This window comes from Terrapene carolina, unplaced genomic scaffold (assembly GCF_002925995.2).
Source record: "Terrapene carolina triunguis isolate 2854851 unplaced genomic scaffold, T_m_triunguis-2.0 Scaffold62, whole genome shotgun sequence".
Classification (NCBI taxonomy): Eukaryota; Metazoa; Chordata; order Testudines; family Emydidae; genus Terrapene; species Terrapene triunguis.
Genome location: NW_020664413.1, coordinates 29,250,610 through 29,277,069, shown reverse-complemented (window position 1 = coordinate 29,277,069; position 26,460 = coordinate 29,250,610). Strand labels below are relative to the sequence as shown.

The following is a 26,460-nucleotide window of genomic DNA, read 5'->3' as shown; positions in this document are numbered from 1 at the left end:
TGAATCTTTGTCTTTTTAGACTATATACTCTTGGGGGAAGGGATCAAGTTTTCCATCATGACAGTACAGTGCCTAGCACATTTTTGGGCAGTAGTGTAATACTAGTCATAAGTAAAAGTATGAGTATTCTCTACTCTGTGATTCATACTTATCAAACAGTTTGCGAGTGTAGATGCAGCCTTTAGCATGTCACCTGTGCTGTATTTTTATCCTTTTTAGTTAAAATAGTTGAGTGTTTGTAAATGTGATCATATCGGTTTTGATGGGCTTCACGCATTCTGTGGTTGGGGGAAAAATGAGGCTCCATTCTAAGGGAAGAAGAATGGTCTCAAAGGTTAAAGTGTGAGATTGTGAGCCAAGACACTAGGGGTCTGTTCTGGGTCTGCCACAGGCTTCATTTGTTACCAGGGCAAGCCACACAACATCTTTGTGCATTAGTTGCCTCTTCTGTAAAGTATCTGATGATACTTCCCTACCTCACATGGGGGTTATGAGACTTACCTCATAAACTGATCTGGGTAAATTACTGTTTTTTTTTTTCAGTTCAGAGGCAGTTCTAAAAAATAAGCTTGTTCTGACCCAAATTGAATCTAACATTTTTCAGAATTTTTGGCAAATTGAAAAAGTATGTTGGTCAATCAAATGAACATTTTGTTTCCAAGCATTTCTAAAGAGCTAGATTCACAAAGGAAGAGGAAAAGAATATCTGCGCTTCCCCTCTATAACTTTTAGCCCATTACTTAGGACACTCACTTTGGATATGGGAGACCTAAATTTGAATCTCTGTTCTTGGACATGGATTTGAAGCCAGGTCTATCCCTTCCAAGTGAATACCCTAACCACCAGGCCCAGTGTATTTTATTCAAAGTGAAACAGCTTCAATAGGAGAGACCCACACCAGAATAGCCAATAGCATAGTAGTTAGGGCACTTACCTGGTAATGGGGAGACAAGGTTTAAATGGTTCCACCGTGGACATTCAAACCTATGTCTCCCACAGCCCAGGTGAGTGTTCTAGCCACTGTGCTAAAGGTTGTAAAAAGGAAGTGTCACCTCCACTGATTTGTGAATGGTGCCTAAATTCCCTTGTGAATCTAGCCCAGAAAATGTTTTTGGCCAAAACTTTTGGACAAATTTGTACCAAATTTGCAAACAGTTGATTGACCTAAACTGCAGTTTTTTGACAAATTATTTGTCCAAAAACTTTCACCCAGCTCTACTCATAAGTTCTTGCAAATAGCTTTGAGATCCTCAATGGTCCCTCACAGAAGTGTTAAGTATAACAGTGTATTATTGATGGTAAACAGAACTACCACCAATTCTTAAAATTAATGCTAGTCTGTTTCTGAAGAGCGATATAATGAATTTCAGTTTCCTCTTTTGTTTACTTATGAGAATTCACATCTTCTAGAACGTGGAAAAGTTGATGCCATGGCTTGCTTGTCCCTGTCAGAGGGCTTCTGGTAATGGTTCACAAATATTCTGGAAGGTGTAACTGTGGATGTTACTTCACTGTTGGAGCTATCACCATCGCACACCTAACCCACTTATGGAAGCAGCAGGAAATAGGTCTCTGTAGCAGGTGGGGGAAGTTGATGTAATGTGCTTCCCCCACCCTGACTCCTTGGCAGTGTCAGTGAGCCTGTGCCAGAGCTTCCGGTGCTACATACCGGAGAAGCTCAGTGCTATCTTGGTAGTGGGTGATGGGTAGGTCTGGAAAGTGTTTTAAAGGAGTCAGAGCGAAAGTACATTGAGATTAATTAACAAAGGCCTAGTTCCTCAAAGGTATTTAAGGCCCTAACTCCTATTGATTTAAATGAAAATTAAGAACCTAAATACCTTTTAATCTGAGCCAAAACAAGACTAAAAAGATGGGTGAGAAAATATTAGTAAGTTAATTTTTTTTAAGCACTTTGCTAAAATCTGAGTAAGCACTTAAACTGTATCTGTTCCCTTCTTCCTTTGATTGAGCTGAACCACCATCTATGATGGTTCAGAAAACTTAGATAAAAGGAAAATGGGCAATATTACAGATTCAGTTTCCTCACTGAGCATAATTTCCTCACATTATTTGCCCAGTTTATAGACACTGAAGTGTGGTTTTGTTCTGAAAATTGACTGTAAATTTTTATGGTGTTTTGTGACAGCTTTTAATGTACTTTTTCCTTCAAAATTGTAGACATGGTGAATCAGAATACTTGTGCAGATAGAGAGTTTGGCACTTCAGGGAGAGAAAGTAGATTTTACATTCAAAGTCTCTTCCTAAAGAAAGCATATTTACCTAGAGCAGAACAGGGAGGGGATGCACTTTGCAGAAGTAGTAAAGGATCAAAAGAACTGTTCATACAATTATAGAAGGATATATACAAGATTTTACTGTTTCAAGCAGTAGCAAACAATCAAAGAAGTGATAAATGGAAATACAGTTTAGGTATAGGTAGGTGCAAATATCTGAGACAGCCTATATAATGTTTAAGCATGCTAATAAAAACGTTGACATTCCCTGTATCAAGAACAAAAAAGTTCTGTATAAAAACAGAACACTGAGTGAAAAGGGAGGACGTACAAGGACAGGCCATGAAAGCTGACATACATTGATACATTGTCTTGAGCTAAGATGCTGTGACAAGCTTTCAGCTCCAAGGAACTGAGACGGGTCCCATATTCGATTGAGAGTTTTATAGCTACCAGTCTATGACTGAGTTTCCTAACTGATTGTGAATATTCCCACACTGACTCTTTACACTCTGGGTCTAGACAAGATTAAATCTTTTTGTAAAGATAAAATTCTCCTCTACTTGTTAAACAGTCGTGTTTAAATGCAACTATAATATGAACATAACCTGAAACTGAAAGGCAGAACATTCAAAACTGATGTAAGGAAATATTTTGTATACAACACATGATTAATCAATGGAACTCCTGGACACCAAATATTATAGCCAAGAGTTTAGCAGAATTCAAGGAAGGATTAGATGTTTATATGGATAATGAAAACATCCAGTTATATTAATAGAATAAAACTACAAATGATGTAAATCTTCATGCTTCAGGGCATAAGTTAACTGCAAACTGTTGGGAGTTAGAATGAAGCTTCCCCTATGAACAGATTATTCCATAATTGTCTGTTTCCAAAGATTATAATGTCTCTGAAGTTTCTAGTACTGATCACAGTCAGAGACAGGATACTGGACTAACTGGACCACTTGTCTGATTTGTTATGGCAACTTTTAGGCAAACTGGATTTGACTACAGGTGCATCTGAAAGTCCCACAGGATGAAATAAATAATCACTACCCTCCAGGGAGGTACTGACTTAAGTGGCTTGCCCAAGGTCACACAAAGGAAATCTGTTTCAGAGCAGGGCACTGAATCTGGGTCTCCTAGGCTGTCACCCTAAAAACTGAACCATCTTTTCTCTCTAACTCCCATTGTCTGTAAAGAATGTTTGTACTGTACAGGTGAAACTAAGGACAGAATTTGGCCTTGAAACTGGACTTTAATTAACCATTCTATTGATGATGCATGAGTTAGAATAGAATCCAGATCTACAGGTGTATTGGCTCTCAGTCTAAAACATAATAAAAAACCTTAAATTGTCACTAAGGCAAACAGATATTATGCTGAACAGCAGTCAGATCTTTGAAGTACAAAGATGTGACTTTTACATAGCTACTTTTATGAACATAACCACACTTCATCTTCTGACTATTTTAACATGCAAACTTCAGTTTGTAGCAATTAAAACAGTAAGCAGATCCCAGATTGTCATATTATGGACCCAAAATGTGTATGTATACTACTATCTAATATAGCTTGCTGTGTAGAAAATTGAAGCAAATATTCTGCTAATGTCACTGTAAACATACTGAAGCTTTGCTCAGAATAAAAATACTCTGATCTAAAAAAGTATCTAAAAACAAACTATTGATGCATTACTCTGAAATGAGCAATTTTCTTAAGCTAGGAAAACAGAACTGAGAAGTTTTAAAGGAAAAGTTATCCTGCAAGACACTATTTAAAAAAATAAATATTTAAAAACTGTTTACACTAGAGAAATTTGTTTAAAAAACAAAAAACCCATCATTGCTAAATTTGGTCAATCCCCAAATTATAGCAATGTTAAGATCCCTAGTGTAAATGCAGAGTTTCCAACTCCTGTCATTTTTATCATAAGTCTTCAAATATTAGTAGTTTAAGCTTCTCATGATCTCCCAATTTCTGGCATCAAATTTGTGAAACTTTGCCCTTCTTCAAGATGGACATGATTTCTCTACAGCCTTTGCATATGAAAGTGGTTGCCTCTAGTAAAAATGGCTGCTGACTCCCATTGTTTTCAATGAGACTGTACTCAGGCTACCCTTAGGAAAGATAAGAGGGTATAGGAGGGAAACTACTTGTATAAGTGAATGTGGTGAGCCATGAGAAAACTGAAAAGAACCAGAGGAAGCAGAAGGGAGACTGAAGACATGAAAAAGGCTAGGGGTTGTGTAACAGGGCCTCCTTGGTCCTGCTTCTGTCTCAGTCAACAAACTATGCAGAGACCCTTGTGCTGGTCTAACACCTTGTGCAGTTTATTTATAAAGGAGTCCCACCACCTTCCTAACATTACTCCTGAGGGCATTCTGCACCAAAAAATTAAAAATTCTGCACACAATATTTTAAAATTCTGCAAGTTTTATTTGTCAATAAATAAATGCAGAGGTTCCAGCATGGCAGTGGGGAGCACAGGCCACTGGCTGCATGATGGTGGGAGATCACTCTGCAGCCTCCCCGTCCTGGGGACATGGACTCGGGTGAGGCTGCACCCAACCCTGACACAGCACAAGGCCTGGGCCCACCCCAGAAACACCCTGAGGCCCTGCCCCTCTACACCAGGTACACCAGGTGTGGGGCAGGCAGGATCCAAGTGTAGAGGGGTTGAGTGTTGGGGGATCCAGGTGTGGGATGAAAGGATTCTGTGTGGTCCAATCTGTGTACAGGCAGCTCTGTGGGGGGTCTAGGTGTGGGGGGATCTGGATGCACAGAGGCTTGTTGAGTGGGTTCCATGTGCAGGGGCAATGGGACTCTGCAGAGGCTTCCAGGTGGAAGTGGTTGGGGCTCAGTGAAAGGGTCTGAGCAGGAAGGTCTGGATGCTGGAGGAGTGGGGCTTGGTGGGGTGGATGTCTGGGTGCAGCTAATTGGGGGTCAGTGATGTGGGGGCTCAGAGTGGTGGGGCTCATCAGAGTGGGGTTTGAGTGCAGGGAGCTCAGTGTGGGGTGGCCTGGGTGCAGGGCTGGGGTCTGGAGGCAGGGCGTCTGGATGCAGGGGACTCCAGGTGCAGGGGTTGAGGTTCAATGGGGTAGGGTTTAGGGAGGTTCTGGGTGTACGGAGTGAGGCTTGGTAGGGGTGTCTGGATATGGGAGGTCTGGATGGGGAGCAGCTCCCTGTACACTGACCCCTCTCCCCATAGCTGAAGAGCAATCAGGGCAGGAAGCAGGATTCTGAGCTTCCTGAAGCTGGGGAAGGCTTCTGGGGGTGGGTCTGACACAGCCCCAGCCACTCCTTGCAGGTGAAGAGGAAATCCCATCCTCTCCTGCCTCCAGCCCAGCAAGGACTAGCAGCTGATCCTGGATCAGGATAGGAGCCACTGGCTGGGGTGTCCCCAGCCCTGATTTACCTCCTCACCAGCTGCTCCGGGTGCCTGAAAAGATGTACATGTGCAGCTAGGGAGTGGTGTCATTTTTTTGCAGGGAAGTAAAGAAAGCTACAGGGGAAAGGAATTCTGTGCACATGCAGTGGTGCAGAATTCCCCCAGTAGTATATCATACATAGCACCTTTTACAAGCAGGGGAGAGCAATCTCTCTCTCCTCTTACTGCCTGCTTTCTCCCTTTTCACTTCCTTCCTGTGCCTATTTGTGGGCTCTAGCTAATGGCTTAATTAGCCTTTCTGCTCTGCCCCACCCACAATTTAGGCACAGCTCTGCTTAATCAGCTCCAATCTGCAGTTGCCTGATTGGAGCTGCTGTGAACAGAGTGCTGACTCAGGCTTTCATACCTAGCACTCTGTCACTGCATAGCAGAGGAAGAGAGGGTGTGGGGAAGGAGACTGAGGAACAAAGGAAGGAAAATACAGGGGCAGGTGAATGTGTATATATGTAAGTAGAACAGGAATTAACTCACAATGGAAAAAGACAATAGGAGCTTCCCCACCTCAACAGTTGAGATGGTAAATAAGTCCCCCTGTAACAGCATCCACTCACTGCTAGGGTACCTTCTCCTGGCTGTTCTGGGGGATTAGCTCCATCCAGGTCTGACACTCCCTTCTGCCATTTGTTCACATACCCTGCCACCTCGCTTTCTTTCTCTGCAACTGAGGTTGCTCTTGCTTCATAGCTTGGCCTTCCAGTCAGGTCACTATAGTCCTCTCCTTCTGGGGTGTTAAAGAACTATTAGGAAACTGTCCCAGGCAGTCCTCAATTTCACTGCCCAGCCTGCACCACTTACCCCAAGTGGCTGGTAGGGGAACCTGGGCCTGCCCCCTACTCTGGGTTCTAGTCTAGGGACCCTGTGTCTAGCAACTGTGGTCTGTTTTCTCCCAGATGCTGCTCTTGCCTTGGCTTCCATCCTATGTCTTTTGGCTCCTCCCTCTCTCTGTTTACCAGCTCAAATGCCTTCCCCTCAGGGAAGTAACCTTAGACTACTCAACTCCATAGCCACTGAACACACATCCTTTTTCTTAAGCAATAGCTGCAGACTACATCCTTTGTAGCCCCTTTTTGCTGTCAACTTCCTGGCTTTATTCCAACCCCACCTATTCCTTCTCAGCTGGGCTCCATCAATCAATCCTTTAAACCCTGGCTCTTCCCCCGGTGTAGTCTATCAGGTCAATTAACCTAATTTAAACTGTTCTGCCTTGTGTGGGGCTTGGGGGTGAATATTACGTCACACCACACCCCCTCTGAACAGTTAATAGGGAGGCTCTGTTTAAAATTGAATTTTGAACCTGAAATGGCCATAAATTGGGGACAAGTGGTTTCCAGCTAAAGTCTCAAAAAATGAAACACACTAGAAATCTGACAGTTTATTTTCTAAAAAAATCCATGACTTTTAAGCCAACCTCATGAGTTTTGGGAATTGAATGCAAATTTTCCCTACTGAAGACCTGACTTATAAAGGGGGGGTACCTTATCTCTCGGTATCACCATGGTAAGTAATAAACATACACAGAACTTTCAAGATTACTGACACTCTATAGGGAGGGGTGATAGATACAAACAGGAAAGGCAAAACAGCATTGTTTGCAGACAGTACTGATAAATTAACAGAACTAATTGATTGTTTTAAAAATTCATCCTCATTAACACTTTGAAATCTAAGAGGCTGTAATTCATTTGTCATTTTAAGTAGGTCCCTGTTGTAACCTCTAGTTTGTCTAGTATCTCATACCCAAAGATAGTTAACTTAATATCTTTCAAACAGGAGATGCAAGTATAGATTTCACTTTCTTGGTTTCCTTTCAAGAATAACAATGTCTAATTTTAGATTTTAATGTACAGTAATAAGGTGAATAAAATTATACTCTAGGTTTCAGTATTTTTCTTATTTTTTTTTTTTTTTTTACAATTTGGGTGCTTTGGAGATTTTTTTTCATTTCTTGCATCCATTTCATTCCTTCATGTTCATCATAAACAGTCTTCTGTTAAAACCTTTTAGCTGCTCTTCAAAGTAACACATGTAGAGTTAAAGAGGAGAAAAAAAGAAGGTTATGAAGAGAGTGGGGTGGAGGAGGAAAAAATGCATGTATTTGCAAATCCTTATTTTAAAAAGGAATGAAAAATACCAAATCCCTAATATCATTTGTATATATTATATTTATTTTTAAAGTAGGTCTGCTTGCAACCAATTTTGCAAAACTTTTTCTCACAAAGTGCTGTTATCCTATTGTACTTATAAAATATTTGAAACTAAGGGATTTATTCTCCCATTAATACAATAGCAATTTATGTGCTTAACTTCCATTAGCCTTAATGGAAATTATCTGTGTAAATCCCTGCATGTTGATAAGAGACTAGATCTTTAATTTTGTATTTTCCTCTCCATTTCCTTCCTCTTTTTCTTTCAATTTTTTCTTTTTCCGCTCTTTGGACTGGAGGGAGTCATTCAGGCAAGAGACATAGATCAGCACACACTACTTGTATTTGAAATATTTATTACTGAATTGTATTGCAAGTTACGAGGCTGCGCTGCTGGTAATGAAAGTCACCCTTTTATGAGTTTTCCATGTTAATCGTCTAGCGATATCAGTTTGACATCACACTTTGGCCTACGGCATTGTAGGTCAGACATAATGATCTTTTCTATAAAGAGATTAAAACTTCTGCCAAATTCACTAAATCAGCTGTGTTATGTAATGTGTCTGATTGGAACTGAATTGAGAAGAATAGTCTCACTGAAGATCTCTTTTTGGAATCCTATAAATCACTTAGTTCATAAACTTTAATAACTTTTCTTTCACCTTTTACATACATTTTGCTTAATTCTCGTCTTCAGAAATCCCCAGAGTTTGATGGCTCCAAAATGGCCTCTTCTCCATAAACAGAATTCCTGTAGTCATGAGTCTGAATCCCTGATCTTAAAAACATGAAGGGGAAACTTATTGACTGGTTTTGGATCTAAACTGGAAATTAAGAGGCAACTTCCTTCCCCTACCCTATGTGATTTGTTTCTGTTAAAATGTAAAGGGAGTCTTAGATTTACCATTAAGCAGATTCCAGACTCCTATTGAGCTCCTGCTTCCCACGTGGTGAGAGACAGAACAGAGTGTGGGTCGGGGCTGAGAAAGAGCAGACGATGGAATAGGGCTCAGGTAGAACCCTGGGTCAAGGAAAGGGGAAACAGCGAGGAATGTGAGAGAGGGGAGGAGCAGTTAGTAAGTGGAGAGAGATTGGACAAAGTTGGCTACCAGGACCTAGTGTAGTTAGTTCCTAATGCTGCTTTCTGGACTTCTGGCTGCGATTCCTTCAAATCTCCCTTCTCTTCTCTACTTACTCCATAGGTCCTTCCCCTATAGCATGAGCCTGCACCCAGGAAGTAGAAATAACTAAGGGAAATGGGTAAAAAAATTAGCTATATCCTCTGCTCTGGCTGAAATGTGATTGTTGCAGTTGCAGAACCAGCAGGGGAAGCACCTTTCTGCTTCCCTGATCCTGGGGCCACTGAGAACTTGATTGGCCCCTGATGTATATTAGAGTATCGTAAAAATTACACTAACTTAGAACTAGCTTCTTACAGTCTCAAAGGGCCATTACAGCAGCTAGGGATCAGCCAGGCACATTAGTGCCCCAGCAATACTCCTACACTGGGAGCTGGGACTTGGATTGGTATAGCAGTAGTAGGCTGTTACCGTCTTTGTAAACTCACCCCTATTTAACCAGTGGTTTGTGCAACTATTTGTGAGATGCCAGTTTTCCACTGTATATAAGGATTCTTGGGTCTTACTCCTGGCTTTGTGAATGGAATGGTGTCTAGGGGTTAGAGCAATAGTTGCAGACAGCAGAGCCCCATGCTGAGCTTTGGCAAAGTGGATGAGGCTTGGCTCTGTCATATTAGAGACCTGGATATGTCATGTTAAAGACCTGGGTTCTATTTCCTGATCTGGCTGAAGTGACCTTGTGTAACTCTTCAATTATCTTATTTGTAAACTGGGATGAATGATATCTGCCTGTCTCCTGGGTAGAAGAATGAGGCTTTGGTCAGTAATAAGGCTGTGAACTCTACACCAGTCAGTGGAAGAGGTGAGACCAGAGCCCATGGTCTCTGAGCCAAAGAGTATTCTGTGGCACAGTGTCTCTTTGCCCCTGAGATGCAAGCAGGTGTGACAGGGTTTCCCATTCCATGAGTATTCCATAAGATCTGTGAAACTTGGCAGGTCTGGTAACAGGAAAAATAAATATAAACAGTTTTTTAAAAAATGCTTCAGAAAGATTGAAACTCTGTTGTGGCCAAAATGTTAATATGGTTGGGCTGGCCTGTATGAAAATCCTTTAACATAAGTTTGGCCACAAGTGAGTTTAAACCATGCTGAGGCCTGACTTTTTAACTCAGTTTTTCTCCTACTGTGGAGGGGGCTGTAACAAGGATCAGATAGGTCTCTGAACAACAGATTATCTATTGGTCTCCAGAAGTTTGGGGTTAAATAATAAATATAATATGTAACTATTCTGTTCAGCACAGTGATCTAATAACTCACTTGGCAAAAACTCCTCTCATTGTTTATAAACAATGAAATATATTTGAAATGCCAGTTATAATTAAAAACTTTGATCTTACTGTTGCCAGTGGCTTCACTTCTAAATGTGATCTTGTTTGTGAAACAGGCAGTAGGGGAGCCAGTTTTCAGTGAATTTTAATATTAAGTTAAACAATCAGGTTTGTTTAATATTTAAACTGAACATTTAATGTTTACACAGTAAAGTCCATGTCCTGATTTTGTACTAGTAAGAATAAAGAAGTGTGGCGGCTGGTGAACTTTGGGACAAGTTGGCTGTAGCAGAAACCCCTGGGGCTCCCCAACACTGTAACTCCCCCGCCCTTAACCCCAGACCTCTGGAAGTGCTTCCCCCATCCTCCTAATTCCCACCCTGCTTATTCCTGGCCCCTGAATTTCCCTCCTCCCCTCTCCCTTCACCCTAATTCCTCCTTTCTCCCCACACACTCTGCCCCCCACCTTCCTCAGTCCACCAATGGCCCCAAGGCTTCTTCACCTCCCAAGCCTCTACGGCTTTCCCTGCCCTGTCCTGGGCCTGGGAGTGACAGATTTATCAGCTCAGCAGGGTGGCTCTTCTTCTGCCTCTACGGTCCATCTTCCTGCTTTCCCTCAAGCCTCCTCTGGCTTCTTGTCAATATCTCCTCCAGCTTTTCCTCCCCTGCAGACTGAATAGTCAAGGTCTGAATATCAGACAAGCCACACGAATTTTGAGTGGGGTTTGGGGCACTGGATTCACAGCCCAAGCCACAGGCTGCATTAAGTAGGGCGCTCTAAATTGCCCTGGGTAGACTCCACTTGGAGCAGTTAGAGTGTAGCACTTCAGAGTCACCATAGTCTGTGCCTTGGGGAGTTAATCTAGTGCCTCTGGTCCCACTCAAAATCCCCCTGGCTTAACCTAGTATCAGACCTTGATGGGGCAGTCTGTGCATGTGCCACAGGGGCAGTGGAGAAGTACACCCCTGAGGCTGCCACTAAATATGAATCAGATTTGCTGTGTTCAAGATTCATATTTAGTCTCTCTCACTCACATTCACACACACATATGCCCTTTTGCATACTTTGGGGGATGGAGGGGATGCCACCCAAACACTCTCTATACACAGGCTGCCACTGACAAGACCACCTTATTTTTTCAATGTTCTGTTGTTGTCTAAGATGATCCTCCTTAATGGTTCAGGATTGTCGTTCAGGACTTTTTTCATCAGATCGCCTCAAGTTACTTCACGACAAAAACCTGGAAATTCAAAATCAAGGCACCACATTAAAACAACAGAACATTAAAAAGTATGGAAATATGCACCTGGAGCCCCCAAATAGACTTTACTCCATCTCATTGCCTGTGTTCCTTCTTGTTGTTTGTACTGTAGCAATGCCCAGAGACTCCAAAATAGGATCGGGGCCCTCCTGTGCTAGGTGTTGTCCCAACATACAGTAAAACACAGTTTTCAATGTAAACACAGATGCAGTTTGGTTTCAGTAAGATGGCAGTGTACTATATCTTTGTATGATCATGAGTTAAGGTAGTCTAAGGTGATGTGATCTTAATTTTTCAGTCCATGATGAAATGGGTGTAAAACTGATTTGGTAAAAGTTTGTATTCACTTTGCACAGTGTGACTACACAGGCAGTGAACCTGAGTGACTCCAAAAATTAAGAATTAGAGCTGGTTTTCCAACAGAAAATGCAGTTTCCACAAAATTGAAATTTTCTCCAGGAAAATTTTTATTTTTGCCAAAAAAATTCAATATCAAATGAGTCCATCTGAACCCTGCTGTCCCAGGTTGGGAGCCAAAGCCAAAATCCGATCCCCACCACCCGAGCCCCACAATCCCTGGCAGGGGGGCCAAAGATGAAGCCCAAGGGCTTCAGCCCCAGGCAGGGGGTCTGTAACCTGAGCCCCGCCGCTCAGTGCTGAAGTCCAAGGGCTTTGACTTCGGCCCCAGGCAGTGGGGCTCGGGCTTCGGCTTTGGCCCTGGGCCCTAGCAAGTCTATGCCAGTCTTGGTGACCCCATTAAAATGGGGTCATGACCCACTTTGGGGTCCTGACCCACAGTTTGAGAATCCCTGCAGCATAATGCAATACATCTCTGATAGTGCATTACCTCTGTGTGGTGCATGGTGGGTGTCAGATGACTCTAGGTATCTTATGCAAAATGTAGTCTGGCCAGGGAGCCAGGCCCACAGAAGAGACTGGAGGCAGAAACTATAACTCCTGTATGGTAATAGTGAAATATCATTTAATGTGGATGGTTCAACAAACCAAAACAAAACATTTTTGGGATAATTGAATTTGTTCTCAAGATAGGTACTTGGCAGCCATCTTGATTTTTGTCATGAATTGGAGAAAGAAAATGTAATGCCTTTATGAGTCATAGAAGTTAGAGATGGGGGAGGGGGGAAGACTTAATATGTCATCTAGTCAAGCAGTTCTCAAACTTTAGCAACCTGAGGACCCCCATTTTGATTTAAAATTTTTCATGGACCCCCAACCTGGCTTCTAATTTTCTCTGGGAGTGCTCAGCCCCTGCTCAGCCGCAGGCCCTGTGCCCACTCCACCCCTTCCCCCCAGGCCCCCGCCCCCCCCCCCCCTTTTCCACCCCCCCCCCGGGCCCCCCCCTGTCCCCGCCCCCCCCCCTCCCTCCCAGCGCCTCCTGCATGCTGCTGAACAGTTGTTCCGCAGCGTGCAGGAGGCACTGGGGGGTTGGGAGGAGTTGATCAGTAGGGCCCCAGGAGACAGACATGACTTGCAGACCCCCTGGAATACCCTCATGGATTCCCAGGGGCTGGTGGACCCCCATTTGAGAACTGCTGATCTAGTCCATTTCTTTCCAATGCATTTGTTCACTATTGCCTATTTACTGTTTTCTTTCAAATTAAAAATAAAATATGAAAATAAATATTTCATACACTCTTTAAGCTTTATCATAAATACTGAGCCAGTCAGAATTTTGTGTCTGAGATCTGATTTTTTTTTTAAACTGCGTGTGTAATCAGGCCATGTAAAGCCTTTCCTGTACTCAGAAAACTTTTTATTCTGATTATCTTACATGTTAATTAGAATCATTTTGTTGGCAGTCTCAGCAGCAAGGGGTTGGATGGGCACAGAGAGTGAACTAACTTCTTACCACTAGAGATGCGCCCTCGAGAACAGGCTGAAGATGTACATGGTAGGACAATATAGTGAAGCTTTCCCTGCTGTGGCCTGCATTGTAGCTGTTTTGTTGATAAAGAAAGGAGCTTTTTCTTCAGTGCCATCAAATTAATATCTTTTAATGAGCATTAAATTCATGTGCTCAAACACCATGGAGAAGTTACTCAGATACCATGGTGATTAAACAACCAAAATAGATTAGATAAAAATGTAAAAAAAGCAAACTATCGCCACCAAGAAAGCCAACAAAATTATGTTAAGTCTGAATGTAGCGTACTATATACAGCTTGGTGGTAAGTTATTGATACATATTAGTATATCATTTCTGTTTGGGAGCCGGTTTGTCAAGCGAGTAAACTTGTTAATTATTTGGTGCTTGGGTATGTTCATTTATTCATATAAAAGCAATCAGGTGTTTAAGCTGTGACCAAATATTGAAGTTTCTGCCTTTGATCTAAGGGCTTTAACTGAAGACCTGTATGAATGTAATTAAAAGCAAGTAGCTAGACTGTATAAAGAACATATTATGAAACCAGAGGGGAAATGGTCCCTATAGTCAGAGATCTAGCAAATAGTTTGAAATTTGAAACATAGTGGACATTCCACTACCTTCCATTCCCAGTGTATCAATTTCCTGAGATAGATCTGCCATTTGACGAAATGACTGGAATTCTCTCTCTCTCCCGCGCACACTCTGAATAAACAGGATTTGTGTGATACTAAGTTGGAATAGTGTCTTTGATTCCTACATGTATGTATGTTTTGTTTTGTTCTTTTAATTGATTGGCTCTGTGATTTTGAACTCAATGGTCAAGCCTCTCCCAGTCTACTGTTCTCCCTCTGCAGTGCTCAGTACCTACTCCCATGCAGCAAAACCACTTCAGTTTTATAGCCCTTGCTTTCACTGAGTCATTTCATCCAGTGTGATCACCATCCAAGTTGACAGGTGAAATTAGATACATATAGAAGTCTAATAGTGTGTTAATAAAGATACAATGAAGTATAATACCTCTTAAGAAATATTGTATTCAGGAAAATGAAAATTGCATACATGGTATATGCCTGCCTACATCCTTGTACAATCCAACAATTCATTGTTGAAGGATATGTTTCTAATATAGCGATTAGTATGAAAAAATTAAATTAAATGAGACATAGCAAAACATTTGCTTAAAAAAGAAATGTTCTGAATTTTTCAACAGTAGCCTCAAAATTAAATTACATGTTTGAATCTTGCAGATCTAAACCTGAACTTTTTCATTCCAGTTCAGAAAATCCCAGTCCGCTATTTTTCTGAGAATTTAGATTTACTTAGACTGCTTCAGTAGTTTACCTTAGCCCTAATATAAAAGTAATATTGTTAAGTTGATAATGTCAGCATTAACAGGCTTCATTCATTCACTGTCTATTGTTAGAAGGTTTTAAGGTCTCCTTGTGCTTCTTTGTTTCCTTCCGTCTTCTCAGGGTGACTTAAATATGACCATGTCCTTCACTGTCTCATTTTAAGAACAATTCTGTTTCAGCTTATTAAAAGAGCACACAAAAGCAACGGAAACTAAACCTTTTTATTTTATAGTCATATTCTGCTAAAACAGTTGAACAGATTACTTCCAAAATTTCTTTTAAAAATACCCATTTAGTCAAAGACCCTGTATTACAAGTTTCACATTGGGAGGGAATTTCCATTAAAGTATTATATATAACTAAGCTCCAGAAAATAGAGTCTTAGAATGGAAATTCTGACACCTTTACTGTAAGATTCTACCAAGTGTCACTATAATGATTTTACCTAATCCTTGTCCTTCATCATTATCATTTCACACATCTATTCGGATAAACTGGTTTAAAACTATAATTAGCTGTTTTAAATTGAGAAGAATACTATAAAGTTCTTCTAGACCATTCTTTCTTCTGATGACATTTTACTTGGAAGCCTATCTGCTGTAGAATATTGCTCTGCTACTGATTTCTTTGCCCACCTATTGGTTATCTTATTCTTGTACAGCTTAGAAATACTGTAATCAGATTCTCATTCTATCGGCATGAGACATGCCCAAACTCCTTGGCATCCTCGGTGGGATCATCTGATAAACATATGTTAAATAGCATTTTATGCTCAAGCCTTCAGATGTTAAATTCTTTTCAAGCTGAGTAGGCTCTTGTAGGCAGCATCACATTACTCAGACTCCCTCTAGTGTTAAATTTACTATCAGGATGTCACAACTAGAGTGAGCTATGAAATAAATGTGTCTTGGTGAAACTTAGGTGTTTTAGCTTTTGACATTTTGAATACCTCTCTTTCTTTATGAATGAATTTGCAGTTGAGTGTTGCTTCCCTTCTATGGCTCTTTCCAGAACTTCCACAATACTAAGGCTAGGTCTACACTACCCACCTGAATCGGCGGGTAGAAATCGACCTCTCGGGGATCGAATTATCGCGTCTCGTCGGGACGCGACAATCGATCCCCGAATCGACGCTCTTACTCCACCAGCGGAGGTGGGAGTAAGCGCCGTCGACGGGAAGCCGCGGAGGTCGATTTTGCCACCGTCCTTACAGCGGGGTAAGTCGGCTCCAATACGTCGAATTCAGCTACGCTATTCGCGTAGCTGAATTTGCGTATCTTAAATTGACCCCCCCCCCCGTAGTGAAGACGTAGCCTAAGACAATAGTCACTTTTGACACTTTCTGTAATGGATCTTGTTTGGTTATCTTGCTTTGACAATGCCCCTGACTGTTGAACAGCCTTCCTGGGCTGGTTCACAAAGTCACTGCCTTCTATAGCCCTCCTGAAGATGTATTTCTGAGATGCCTACAAGAAAACTACCTGACTTAGGGGCCTGCTCCTTCTGCCATTGGTGGCAATGGGAGTTTTGCCACTGACTTCAATAGAAGCAGGGTCAGATCATAAGTCACCTACTTGACTTCATTTATTTATCTTGTGAATAAACTCCTTTATATGGAGGGATGAAGTCAAATGGGAAGGAAAAGAACAAGGATATTGGAATTGAAGCTGAGAATTGATGTGGGAGAAAGAGGTGTGGGCTGAAATATGGAGGAAGGGAGCAAGGAGGGGAAAGCAGTGTGTTTAACTTAAAGGAGAGATAGAAGGATGGATGTGGGGAAAACAAACAAACAAGTCACTGGTAATTCACTGGCTTATCATGAAGTTTGGCTGTGATTACACCTATTACATGTTTTTATAGATTTCTCATTGTACCAGAGAAAAGAATAATTTTGTCAGTAAACGTCCTAGATCATTGATTATTCAGCACCAATTTCACAGCTACTTGCTGTCGTTCACCTTGTCCCCTCAGCATGCATACAGCACATATTATAAAGGGGGGAGGAAAATCAACCCTACCAAGGCAATCCTGTACTCCAGTGTTAAACATCTCTGTTCTACTTTTGGTTCAGATTGTTTACAAGCAATTGTTAGGAAGATTGGTGTAAGTTACTCCTATAACCTTTTCTTAGGAATTTCAGGTGAATTATTTTTATGCAATATATATTCTAGTGGAATAAATCATATGTAATTCTCTTTTATAAAAAAAATTCAAATGATTCATCACTGATGCTCACAGTTTTTTATAGCGCAGTACTTAATGTATAAGAGTTATTTATGTTAATGTGTCATTTCTCATTAACAGTAAATCACAAAAACAGGTGTCTAATGAGTTGCATAAGTACCAAGACTGGCCCCCTAATACTGTAGGTGCTTAGCACACCATCAGATCAGACAGTTTAGGTTTGCTTTTTTTTTTCCTTGAGAATGACTGTATTTTACTTTTTCAATTGAGGTTACTTCTTGAATTATGCAGCCATGAAACAGATGGTATGGCAATTGAGAGTCTGTTAAGAGAACATTCTCAAAGGTTTGGGAAGAAAGACCATGAAAAGTAACAAGTGTACTCTGAGAATATTTCAATGATATTTTTCTTTTCAAAGTTTACAGTTGTGAATTTCAGGCTAATGTCTCTTTGTAAGAATAAAAGAAAATAGCTTCTTACCTGCCTGCTGCTGCAGTGCAGCCATCCTCCTACACACTATTTGCTACCTGTGTGTCTGATCACATGCCCTCATTTACAACTCCCCTCTTCCACAAATACACACACCCATCAGTCCCCACCCATGCATATCTGTCCATGCTCTCTCCTCACAAACAACACACTTTCCACAGTCTCATTCATGCTTAACCACACTCGTACTCAGAGGCACATATATGCTCATTCTTTGCTCCCATCCTGCTTCCCGGTAAAACAACTGGTAGTTCTCACCAAGCAAGGAAGAGCTAAATGTTTTACAGGAGGGGAAAGGAGGAAGAGCAAAGCCCCGGCTTCTCAACAACTCTCTGCTCCTTGGATCTAGCTTCTCCATTGCTGCCCACTGTTCCTTTCTCTCCACAAAAAGCACTAGCGGCTCAAGCCTCACTAGTTCCCGCTCCCTTTCAGCTGACAACAATATTGTCAGACATATAGATGAACATAATTTGTTGAGGAAGAGTCAACATGGTTTTAGTAAAGGGAAATCAGCCTCCCCAAGCTACTAGAATTCTTTGAGGGGGTCAACAAGCATGTGGATATAGTGTACTTAGATTTTCAGAAAGCCTTTGACAAGGTCCCTCACCAAAGGCTCTTACACAAAGTAAACTGCCGCGGGATAAGAGGGAAGGTGCTCTCATGGATTGGTAACTGGTTAAAAGATAGGAAACAAAGGGTAGGTATAAATGGTCAGTTCTCAGAATGGAGAGAGGTAAATAGTGGTGTCCCCCGGGGGTCTGTTCTGGGACCAGTCCTATTCAACATATTCATAAATGATCTGGAAAAAGGGGTAAACAGTGAGGTGGCAAAATTTGCAGATGATACAAAATTACTAAAGATAGTTAAGACCCAGGCAGACTGTGAAGAGCTACAAAAAGATCTCTCAAAACTTGGTGACTGGGCAACAAAATGGCAGATGAAATTTAATGTTGATAAATGCGAAGTAATGCACATTGGAAAGCATAATCCCAACTATACATATAAAATGGGGGTCTGAATTAGATGTTACCACTCAAGAAAGAGATCTTGGAGTCATTGTGGATAGTTCTCTGAAAACATCCACTCCATGTGCAGCGGCAGTCAAAAAAGTGAACAGAATGCTGGGAATAATTAAGAAAGGGATAGATAATAGGACAGAAAATATCATGTTGCCTCTATATGAATCCATGGTATGCCCACATCTTGAATACTGTGTGCAGATGTGGTCGTCCCATCTCGAAAAAAAAAAAAAATTGGAATTGGAAAAGGTTCAGAAAAGGGCAACAAAAATTATTAGAGTATGGAACAGTTTCTGTATGAGGAAAGATTAATAAGACTGGGACTTTTCAGCTTGGAAAAGAGATGGCTAAGGGGGGATATGATTGAGGTCTATAAAATCATGGCTGGTGTAGAGAAAGTAGATAAGGAAGTGTTGTTTACTACTTCTCATAACACAAGAACTAGGGGTCACCAAATGAAATTAATAGGCAGCAGATTTAAAACAAATAAAAGGAAGTATTTCTTCACACAGCGCACAGTCAACCTGTGGAACTCCTTGCCAGAGGACGTTGTGAAGGCCAAGACCATAACAGGGTTAAAAAAAGAACTAGATAAATTCATGGAGGATAGGTCCATCAATGGCTATTAGCCAGGATGGGCAGGAATGGTGTCCCTAGCCTCTGTTTGCCAGAAGCTGGGAATGAGCGACAGGGGATGGATCACTTGATGATTACCTGTTCTGTTCATTCCCTCTGGGGCGCCTGAACCTTTGGTCTGACCCAGTAGGGCCATTCTTATGTTCATATGTTCTCCTCCCCCCCACTCTCTTCTTCTTCTCCCTGGTCACAGATGTAGAAATTTCTTATCTGCTCTCCCCCTCTTACCGTCCACTTGCCCCAGTGACCCCAATTCATCCTATCTCCTGATTTTTCCTCATGCCTATCCTCATCATCTGCCTTATTGTTTTCCCTAACCTCTCACTCTTCTCTGATTTTCCCTTCACAATAAAAACTTGTTGTAATTTCCCATCTTAAAAATATCCACCCTTGACCCCACTTGCCCTTCTACCTATTGCCCTGCTTCTCCAACGTTTGCCCAATCTCCTTTCTCATCTCTAAGCTCATTGAACACACTGTCTACAATTGCTGTCTGGAGTTCCTCTCCACCAGTTCATCCTAGACCTTCTCCAATCTGGCTTTCAGCCCTTGCACTCAACTGAAACCACTCTTCCTCAAGTTCTAATGACCTCTTCTTAGCCAAATCTCAAAACTAGTACTCCGTCCTCATCTACCACAACCTGTTAATCACCGTTGACACAATCAACCATAGTCCTCTTTTTGAAATCTTGTCCTCCCTTGTTTTCCATGACTCTGTCATCTCCTGGTTCTTATTCTGCCTCTCTAATTGCTCCTTCAATGTGTCCTTCAGAGGATTCTTTTCTTTTGCCCTTCAACTTTTTGGGGAGGTTCCACAGGGTTCTGAACTTGGTTCCCTTCTCTTCTCCCTCCACACCTTATCTCTGGGTAATATCAGTAAACACAAATTGAACTACTATCTTTATGTAGATAATTCACAGAGCTACTTCTGTACTCCAGACTTAACACCTCAGTCTGTCTCTCTGATATCTCCTTATGGATGTCTAGCTGTCAGCTCAAGCTCAACATAGCTAAAAAAAGAGCTCTTAATCTCTGACCTCCAAGCCTCCCGCTACATTGTTTCTTGATCACTGTGGACAAAATCACCATCCCGCCTGTCACTCAGGCCTGTAAACTCTCCCTAGGTCTTCACATACGTTCACAGATTCCAAGGTTAGAAGGAACCACGGTGATTATCTAGTCTGACCTCTATATCACAGGCCATAGAACTTCCCCAAAATAATTTCTAGAGCATGTCTTTTAGAAAAACATCCAATCTTGATTTAAAAATTGTCAGTGATGGAGAATCTACCATGACCCTTGGTAAATTGTTCCAATTGTTAATTTATTTTCAGTCTGAATTTGTCTAGCTTCAACTTCCAGCCATTGGATTGTGTTATACCTTTCTCTCTGCTAGATTGAAGAGCCCATTATCAAATATTTGTTCCCCATTTAGGTAATTATGGATGGTAATCAAATCACCCCTTAATTTTCTCTTTGTTAAACTAAATAGATTGAGCTCCTGGAGTTTGTCACTAATAGGGCATGTTTTCTAATCCTCTAATCATTCTTATGGCTCTTCTCTGAAAAGTTTCCAGTTGGTCAACATGCTCCTTGAATTGTGGACACCAGAACCGGGCACAGTGTTCCTGCAGCAGTTACACCAGTTCCAAATTCAGAGGGTTGCCCTCTTTATGCATCCAAAAAGCTCATTAGCCCTTTAGCCACAGCGTCACAGTGGGAGCTCATGTTCAGCTGATTTTTCTACCACAACCCTCAGATCTTTTTCAGAGTAACTGCTTTCCACACTAGAATCCTCCATCATGTACTTGTGATCTACATTCTTTGTTCCTAGATGTATACATTTTCATTTAGATATATTGATATTGTTTGCTTGCACCCAACTTACCAAGTGGTCCAGATCACTCTGTATTAGTGACTTATCCTCTTCATTATTTACCATTACCCCAACTTTTCTGTCATCTGCAAACTGTATCAGTGATTATGTTTTCTTCCAAGTCATTGATAAAAAATGTTAAATAGCGTAGGGCCAAGAATTGATTCCTGTAGGAGCCATTAGAAATATACCCACTCAGTGGTGATTTCTGTTTACAATTACATTTGGAGACATATCAGCCAGCTTTTAAACCATTTAATGTGTCATGTTAATTTTATATTGTTCTAGTATTTTTATTCAAAATATCATGCAGTACCAAGTTCAATGCCTTACAGAAATCTATTACATCAATTACCTTTATCAACCAAAGTTGTAATCTCAGAAAAATAAATAAATAAAAATAAAGTTAGTTTGACAGGATCTGTTTTCCACGAACCCATGGTGATTGGCATTAATTATGTTATCCTCCGTTTAGTTCTTTATTAATTGAGTCCCATATCAGCCTCTCCATTATCTTCCCAGACAGGCCTACCTGGGTCATCCATTTTATCCTTTTTAAAAATTGGCACAACATTAGCTTTCTTCCAGTCTTCTGGAACTTCCCCAGTGTTCCAAGATTTTTTGAAAATCAACGTTAATAGTCCAGCAAGCTCCTCAGCCAGCTTGTTTTAAACTCTTGGATGCAAGTTATCTGGACCTAATATTTAAACACATCTAACTTGAGTAGCTGCTGTCTAACATCCTCTTGAGGTGGAAAAAGAGTGTTATCATATGGTATGACTACATCTGTTTTTCCCTCAAATGCAGTACAGAAATATTTATTGAACACTTCTGATTTTTCTGCATTATTATTGATAATTCTACCATTTCCATCTTGTAATGGACCAGTACCATTGTTAGGATTCTTTTTGTTCCTAATGTATTTAACAAAACTCCTTTTTATTGTCTCATTCAATCTTGCAGCATTACTCCAGGAAGACAGTACACCATCCAGGCTATTTCTAAGTCTTGCGAAATCTCTCTGCATAAAATCTCTCAGGGCACGTCTTCACTACCTGCCAGATCGGCGGGTAGCAATCGATCTATTGGGGATCGACTTATCGCGTCTAGTGAAGAGGCGATAAAATCGATCCCTGATGGCTCTGCCGTCGACTCCGGAAATCCACCGCGGCAAGAGGCGGAAGCGGAGTCAACGGCGGCGCAGCAGCGGTCGACTCGCCGCCGTCCTCACAGCCAGGTAAGTCGACCTAAAATACGCAACTTCAGCTACGCTATTCACGTAGCTGAAGTTGCGTATCTTAGGTCGACCCTCCCCCCCACCCCCCCCGTAGTGTAGACCTAGCCTCAGATATTGCCTTTCCTATCCATCCATCCAGCTAAAACTCTTGTTCAGGTTCTCATCATGTTGCATCTCAGTTAGTGCAACATCCTTCACTGGCCTTGACAAATGCCATCTTTTCCCAGTTATGTCCATTCAAAATGATGCTGCAAAGATCATTTTCATTGCCCATCACTTTGATCATGTCATTGTTCCCTTTGCATCCCTCCACTGCTCTGTTGCATCAAACATAAGCTACTTGACTTCACTTTTGCCATGCTGTGGAGACGAAACCAAAGACAACTACAGAGTAATGGCAGATAGCTGTCCAAGGTCAGGACCAGGAGGACATAGAGCCTCAGCCATCAGCTGACCTGATGTAGAAAGGAGGTATACGAGACTCACAGAGGACCAACAGGACACCACCCAATAGAATGAAGGCAGCAACAGAGTGAAAGCAAGCCCTGCACCAAGAGTGGTAACACAAACAAGAAGTCAGAGACTGGTTCAAAGGCCAACACACTTGAACGCTTGGGCTGGTGCTAAAGGCCATGTCTCTAGGGTGGGCTGTATACTAGTAACCTCTGGCCCCAGCAAGACAGCAAACACTTGCACAAAAAAACACAACAACAAAAGCTGTTAAAAGGAAAGATGTAGCAACCTGCTTGAAACTTGAAGGGAAGAGCACAGATTGCAGGAGGAAAGAATTTGGAGGAGTCATCAGAAAATCAGACATTGTGCACATGGCTAGAATGCTAGCTGCAGTTGCAGCATCTCTAAATAGCTCTTTTTACTATGAGCCAGTTGAGTTTTACAAGCTTGGAGTCCTTTCATGTTATTACTCAGCACACGGTACATGAAACAAATACACAGGCCGCACTTCTGCAGCAAAATAAATCTCTATCTACCAAAATGATTTTGACTATTACATTTCATAATGTTCCCATATTGTGGCTTTTTATGTTCCACATTGTTATGCCTGGTATAATTTCTCTGGAGTCATTTAACACTTAATCTTACTTTCTGAGAGATGGAAAAAATTGGAATGGTTTAGGCATTTGCAAAATCTCATTGGTTGGGTTTTTGCTTTACAAACAAAAAACTGTGGTATTTTGGATCCCTGACTTTAATGGGGAGGTGGGTTTGGATAAATGGTTTCAATTATGGCTTGTATGTGCTTTTCGGTATTATTATTTTATAACTGGAGGGTCACACACTTGCTGAGCTGCACAAACAATGAGAGAGCAGCATATAAAGCTGCTGCTTGTGATATGTGCAGGAAGAATCATGAGGCACCAGAGAGATTTATCTGCCTGTATCAATGTGGTGGGGGAAGGAAGGGAGTATGTAGGGAGGAGGAACAGGGATCAGAAAGGGGGGGGGTCAAAGAACGAGATGATGAGGGCATTAGACACTCCCAACCCCTAGATACTTGTTAACCTGCTCCACCAATCCCTTCTACCTGACCTCAGAAGTTCACATCCCTTCCCCACCAGAACCCTCCATTACCACAGCCCCAAGCCCTGGCTGGGAAATGCACACGCGCACACACTTCCCTTTGTGTGCTCCTTTTCCTTCCAAAGTCAATATTTGCAGGGGCTGGTTCCCTGTCTCTGTCTCCCCCATCTTGGACCAAGTTTTGGGGAGGCAGCGCACTAGGAGGGAAGAAGGAATTAGGCCTCCTTCACTTTTCTCTCCCTCTGGCTCTTCTTGATGTTCTCTCTGGGAGATAGGCCATTCAGTGTGTCAGCATTTAAAACTCTATTGAGATATTGGCAGAGCTGAGATTGGCTTCATAGACAGGTTCTTTGATCTAGAGGTAATTACAAAGCTGGTTAAACCTGCTAAGCAAATGTGAGGGGGCTCTGTGTGTTGTCCCCCGATTTCCCCTTCCAGGTTTCTGACTTTTCCACAGAATCAATGGGACATCATTGGTGCCTAGAACATTCCCTGAAAATTTGGAATTGATGGGATGTGCTGTTTCAAAGTTATCACATTACAGACAGACAAACAGAAATGCCATCAAGCTGAACGTAGGGCCTCACTTTGCTCAGCCAATAATAATAAATATTATTATTATTACTAATAATATAATATCATAATGATGATTTGAAGCAATATGTGGCAAATAAGAAAATAAAAATATGCATACCTTGTAAGATAAATGGTAACATTTTTTACAGCACCTAAGTAACATAAGAGCCTCAAGGCCATTTTCAGAAGTGACTTAGGCATTTAGGAGCTCAAGTATCATTGAAAGTCTTTCACTTTTCATGTGGGATTTTGTTCTTAAATAATTCACCAATTAATGGAGAATGACTGATCTATTACTAAGTGGAAGTAATTTTTATTAAATACTAGTACATTGCTGATTGAATCAGAACACCTAATTGATGAACAGACTACTTGTGTTTCTTCACTATATTCAATTTTTCAGGCCCACAATGTTACACTTACTTTGTTAAGGGATTGACTAAACAGGAAGACTTTCTCAATCTTTTATGTCAGGTTCTACAGTGGAGAGCAGACCAGGAGGAGACAGCCAGACTGGAAGCTGCTATAGCTGCCAGAAGAAAAGAAAAGGAAGATGAAAAAGAAAAGATACAGAAAGAAAAGGAAATAATTCAAAGAGCAGAGGAAAAAGAAAAAGTATGGAAAATGTGGTATTTGAATGATTTATTATCTAATTGCTTTTAAAAGCTTTAAGTAATCTCAATACTTTATATTATTGTAAATAGTCTTTTTGGTATTAGTTCAGAGATTAGCAAGTGGTTGGTGGAATGTTGCCAATACCCAGCTTTGAAGCTGCATATACTTGTGTAGCAATTGTGCTACTTTCTTATTTTTCTAAAAAGACACCAATAGAGGCATATACTCTGTGGCTGCCACACAGTCTCAAGGAAAATCAGTGGAGAGAAACTACTGCATTTCTAGCTGTCTTACAGATTTATGCTATCGAGTAGTATGGCAAAAGACCACTGAAGCTACCAGAGCTGCAGCAAGATATGCTGCATTGCAGCAAATGAGCCTCAGAATATATTGGCTACAGTGTTTAAGCACACTACACTTAGACCAACACAGGGAACTTTCAAATAGGCTTCCAAGAACAGATGCACATTACCTCTTTCAAGACAGCAGACATCTATGTATACAGTGTGCTAAGCATTGTTTGACCGACTGGGAAATGTATGCAGTGTTGTAGCCTTATTGGTCCCGGGATATTAGAGAGACAAGGTGGGTGAGGTACTATATTTTATTGGACCAGCTTCTATTGGCAACAGAGAGAAGCTTTTGAGATTACACAGAGCTCTTCTTTAGGTCTGGGAAATGTACTCAGTGTCACAGCTAAATACAAGATGGAACAGATAATTGTTTAGCATACGTTAACACATACGTTAACACATATTTCAATGTGAAATGGCCCATTAACACCTCTCAGTCAAGGCACAGCACCTTCAAGAGATGAACCTAGGAGCTTGCACCTTCAAGAGATGAGCCTAGGAGCTTAAATTCATAACTTCACTAGACACTAAAAATCATGGACTGAATAGCGCACTGGAATTATGGTTCATTACAACAATCTGTAACCCTGTTAATCCCCCCCCCCCACCCCCGTCACTCCCCGGCTTTCCCCCTTCCCCATAACTGGAGAGGCGTTAACAAGCCACTTCACCTTGAATAGTCCCTTGAAATATATGTTAACTACTTATGCTAAATAATCTGTTCCACCTTGTATTTATCTGTGACACTCTTGGTATGTTTACACTGCAATTAGACACTGATGGCTGGCCCATGCCAGCTGACTGAAGCTCACAGGGCTCTGGCTAAGGGGCTGTTCCTGCTGGGGCTGCAGCCCAAGCTCTGGAACCCTCCTACTTCCAAGGTCCTAGAGCCCAGGTTGTAGCCCGAGCCTCAACATCTACACTGCAATGAAACCGCCTCTTAAAAGACCCCAGAGTCCGAGTCAGGTGGCACGGGCCAGCCACGGGTGTCTAACTGCAGTGTAAACATATCCTCTGAGTAAATTTCCCATATGTAAAGAAGAGCTTTGTGTAAGCTGGAAAGCTTCTCTCTCCAACAGAAATTAGTCCATAAAAGATCAGGGCCGGCCCCAGGCACCAAGCACCCAAGCTGGTGCTTGGGGCGGCACCTGGAGGGGGGCGGCGGCGCGGCGCTCTGGCCGCGGGGGGGGGG

At 41.6% G+C, this 26,460-nt stretch overlaps 1 protein-coding gene across 1 annotated transcript in view; it reads left to right on the top strand.

Annotated features, from left to right (window-relative positions):
- CCDC148 (coiled-coil domain containing 148) overlaps positions 1-26,460 on the top strand; it is a 124,944-nt gene that overhangs the window by 72,387 nt on the left and 26,097 nt on the right. Inside the window, exon 12 of the mRNA XM_029910513.1 lies at positions 24,775-24,915. Coding sequence (XP_029766373.1) covers positions 24,775-24,915 — 141 coding nt within the window. The remainder of the gene's footprint in view (positions 1-24,774; positions 24,916-26,460) is intronic.